We start from the raw sequence: 3,536 nt of genomic DNA, 5'->3' as shown, positions 1-3,536 counted from the left end.
CTGACGAAACGCTGGATATCAGCTGGGGTTGCTAGGTAACGGTGTGTCTCAGCAATCGGCTCATCTCCAGTTTTAAACTTGAACTTATTGCCTAAAGCTGTGTGGATGTTTTCAGACTTTCACAACAAAAATGGCCAGAATGTGAAAGCTGTGACTTTGGACGGAATTTCATTTCCTGACGTTTTCCTGACGTCGGTGACGATGTTTCTGTTTCCTGTTTCCAGGCCCGACCCCGACCACATGCCGCCGCCCGGATACGATGACATGTTCATGTAGCACTCTGCGCCTTTCCTGCTTCCATTATTCCTGCTCACACCGCAGAACCGGGTCCAGGTCTGGTTCCGGTCCAGATCCAGTCTGGAACCCCCACGGATCGTCCAATGACGGGAGGGATTCTCTGAAAATGACAAATAAAATATTCACTCAGACTCCTTTAGGGTTTAGAAAAGTTTATGAATTTTTTTTATTCTGTGCAGATTCAGATTGATCCTGACCCTTGACCCTGATCTGACCCTGACCTTTCTGCTCGTTATGATAAACGTACATATCTATAATTTCTTTCCTCTGAGTGAATTAAAGCGACGCCTCAGAGAGAAAACTCGTCACCTTCCAGGTTTGGATTATTTTGATTTACAGAAACGTTTGGGAATAATTTCCATTTCTTTATAAAAGCAGATCTTCACTGTTAGATTTTTTGGGTTATTGATTTTGAATCATGGCTGATTAATAATTTCTGTCAAACATTCTAATAAAAACTGCAAAGTTATTACTGTTTTAGTTCTGCTTTTGCATCAAACTCCAACATTTTCATGGAAAACATTTTAATTCAGTGGAGAAAATGAACCTGGCTGGTTCCCCCGGCAGCCCGCAGCATCATGGATCCTCCACCGTACTTGACAGTGGAACTAGAAGTTTTTAAAAATCACTATTCATGAATTGTTTTACCTAAATCAAGCTGCTATATGAAAGGTTTCCTGTAAGTTAATCAGATATTTGCTCTATAAACTAGAGCAAATATCTGTGTGGCGGTGAGACTTTCAGGCTGAAATCGACCTGCAGACTACCAACATGGCTGCCGTTTACCTTCAGAGCTGCTGGAAAACTTCGACATCGTCGTTTAACATCAAAACTGTTTAAATATCACTGCACCATAATCCGCTGCGGTTTCCACCTCCCTCAGCGCCACAGAAACGGTGACATCATCATGACATCATCATGACTCATCTGAAAGCAGATGATTCAAAGAAACTTCAAACATTTTAAATTAAATAAGTATATTTTTATAAAAAAGAAGTTGAGATGTTTAACCTGTTTTTCCATTAAATTCAGATGCTTCTCTGATTTTTGTGTTGCTGCCATTTTCATATTTTTTGTGTAATTTTTGGTTACTTTGGTTTGGACCACAGCAGTGTCTGGTTTAACTTCCTCTTCCTGTTTGGTTCCTCTACTTCCTGAATACCTGGACTGACCTGGACTTTGATGTAGGATGTCTAGGCGGTTGCCCAGGGCGGCATCAGAGCATGGGCAGACCGCTGTGCCCTAAAACCTGGTAAAGACAGAAAGTTGGGGCGCTGTGGCAGCGCAGGGGCAAAGCACGACCCACATATGGAGGCCCTAGTCCCCGTGGCGGTGGTTTGATTCCCAGCCTGGCAACATCAGCCACGTCTCTCATTACCCTCCTTCCTGTTGAAATACCTTCAAATAAAGGCCACAAAACCTTAAAAGAGAGAATCTGAGCATTAAACAAGTTTTATCCTTCGACTGTATCGGCGCTTTCATTCATTCATGGATGTTCTGTGGAAGGAAAATCCAAATGAATCATAAAATCTGGATCATTGTAGATTTTTCCACAGAGCACATCTAAAATATAGAAAATGTGCCCTTTGACCCTGAGGGGTCAGAGGCCCCTGATGCAGTGCTTCGTTTTGTTTATTTCTTGGTTCTCATTAAAACCAAAGTTTCTTCTGTTCTCTGAGCCGTTTTTCCATTTTGATCGACACTGAAAATGAAATGAGATGATTTGAGAAGAAGTTCAGAGGAACCGTCTGGATAACGAAACAGAAAAACTTTATTTTCACTTGAACAGAATCAGACGTAAAAATCATCATGTTACAGACGGGATGAAGTATTTACAGGAAGGAAACGTCACTCAGCAACATGCATCCTCACAGCAGTGAACCCTCTAACACTTCAAAAATAAACTCAAACTAAAATCAGACGTCTGGTTGTGACTGAATAAGAATAAAATCACAAAAATCCTTCAGAGATTTGAAAACGTGGCACCAGAATCAGAAAAGGGAAAAAAATCTAATCATGCATTTATAAAAAGCCTTTAAATAGTGGCTAATGTGCTAATTAAAAACAAACTGTTTTCTTATGATTATTTTGTGGTCAGTTTAGATCATAAATCAATAAAAGTCTTTCAGTTCTAATTTAATAAAGTTTTTGTTTCCTCCTTTAATTAAAAGTTAAATTAAAAACCAGAAGTTTCTGTTAAGACCCTCAATATGTTTTACTATATAAAGTATTTTGCTTATGGTACTTAATAAATAAAATCAGATATATTTCATGTAAATGAGTTGTGCTAAATGTTTTATCCACTGTAATATATTAATAGTTCAATATCTAGGTTTTATATTATTTGAATTCATTTATACAATTCAGACTTTTAAGTCTGCTTTTTAATGCATGTTAATATTTTAATAAATACATTTATAGTCGGTCGGTGTTAAAAGATGTTAACTCAAAGCCTCTTATGCTTTTATTTTGAAGGCAGCTGCTTGAATTTGGTCAGCATTTTTATTCATTTAACTGAATCTGAATAAATTAAAACAAAGAAATGTGATATTATTTCACTGATGTAATTCAAAAACTGAAACATCTCAATTTTTAAGTGTTTTTATGATTCTGACTTTTTAAATATTTAACATTCAGATTCTCAGAATATGACATTAGTTTGATAAGCTGATGATTAAAAATTTTTTATTGCAGAAATGTGATGTCATGGGCATGTTTTGCTTTCCATAAGCAGAGGAAATCCTCAACAGCAGCAGGTTAGGCCTAACCAAGCTGTCTGCCGACATATGTTACTGGAAAGTTTGGTGGAAGGAAAAAATGAAATCCACAGGGATAATACCACATTATCATGTGCCTCTTATGTCCCTGTATAAAAAGGGTGTTTTAATGAAATCAGTCTTCAGTTGATATTTTTTGTTTCATTAACTATAAGCCATAATCTTGAAATTTTACAGTAATAAATGTTTGAAATATCTGACTCTGCAGGTATTGAATAAATCTGACAATAACTGAACTTCACCTCACCTTGAACACCCTTTATTTAGACACAGCGGTGTAACAGAGGTAACAGGAGTTAAACCACAATGGATTCTGAGTGAAGCATGAAACGCTCCGTGTCACATCTGTGCACAAAGCGACGGCGTTTACCGTGAAGCGACGCCGTTTACCGTGAAACGACAATGTTTACCTTAAAGCGACGCCGTTTACCGTGAAGCGACGCCGTTTACCGTGAAACGACA

At 38.0% G+C, this 3,536-nt stretch overlaps 1 protein-coding gene and 1 long non-coding RNA gene across 3 annotated transcripts in view; one reads left to right on the top strand and one right to left on the bottom strand.

The window, feature by feature from the left end:
- Positions 1-765, top strand: part of psmf1 (proteasome inhibitor subunit 1) — an 8,513-nt gene extending 7,748 nt beyond the window's left edge. For both annotated transcript variants that reach the window (XM_016664800.1, XM_007579218.2), the window contains exon 7: positions 225-765. In XM_016664800.1, coding sequence (XP_016520286.1) covers positions 225-276 — 52 coding nt within the window. In that variant the 3' untranslated portion in view covers positions 277-765. The remainder of the gene's footprint in view (positions 1-224) is intronic.
- A 306-nt stretch (positions 766-1,071) lies between these two features.
- Positions 1,072-3,536, bottom strand: LOC107834063 (uncharacterized). Its single transcript, XR_001659845.1, has 3 exons — positions 3,428-3,536; positions 2,043-2,045; positions 1,072-1,083 (listed from the first exon to the last, which is right to left on the bottom strand). It is a non-coding gene; the product is annotated as an uncharacterized LOC107834063 (long non-coding RNA).

Source organism: Poecilia formosa, unplaced genomic scaffold (assembly GCF_000485575.1).
Source record: "Poecilia formosa unplaced genomic scaffold, Poecilia_formosa-5.1.2 Scaffold512, whole genome shotgun sequence".
NCBI lineage: Eukaryota > Metazoa > Chordata > Actinopteri > Cyprinodontiformes > Poeciliidae > Poecilia > Poecilia formosa.
The sequence above is the reverse complement of the archived record's forward strand: the minus strand, read 5'-3'. Positions and strand labels throughout refer to the sequence as shown.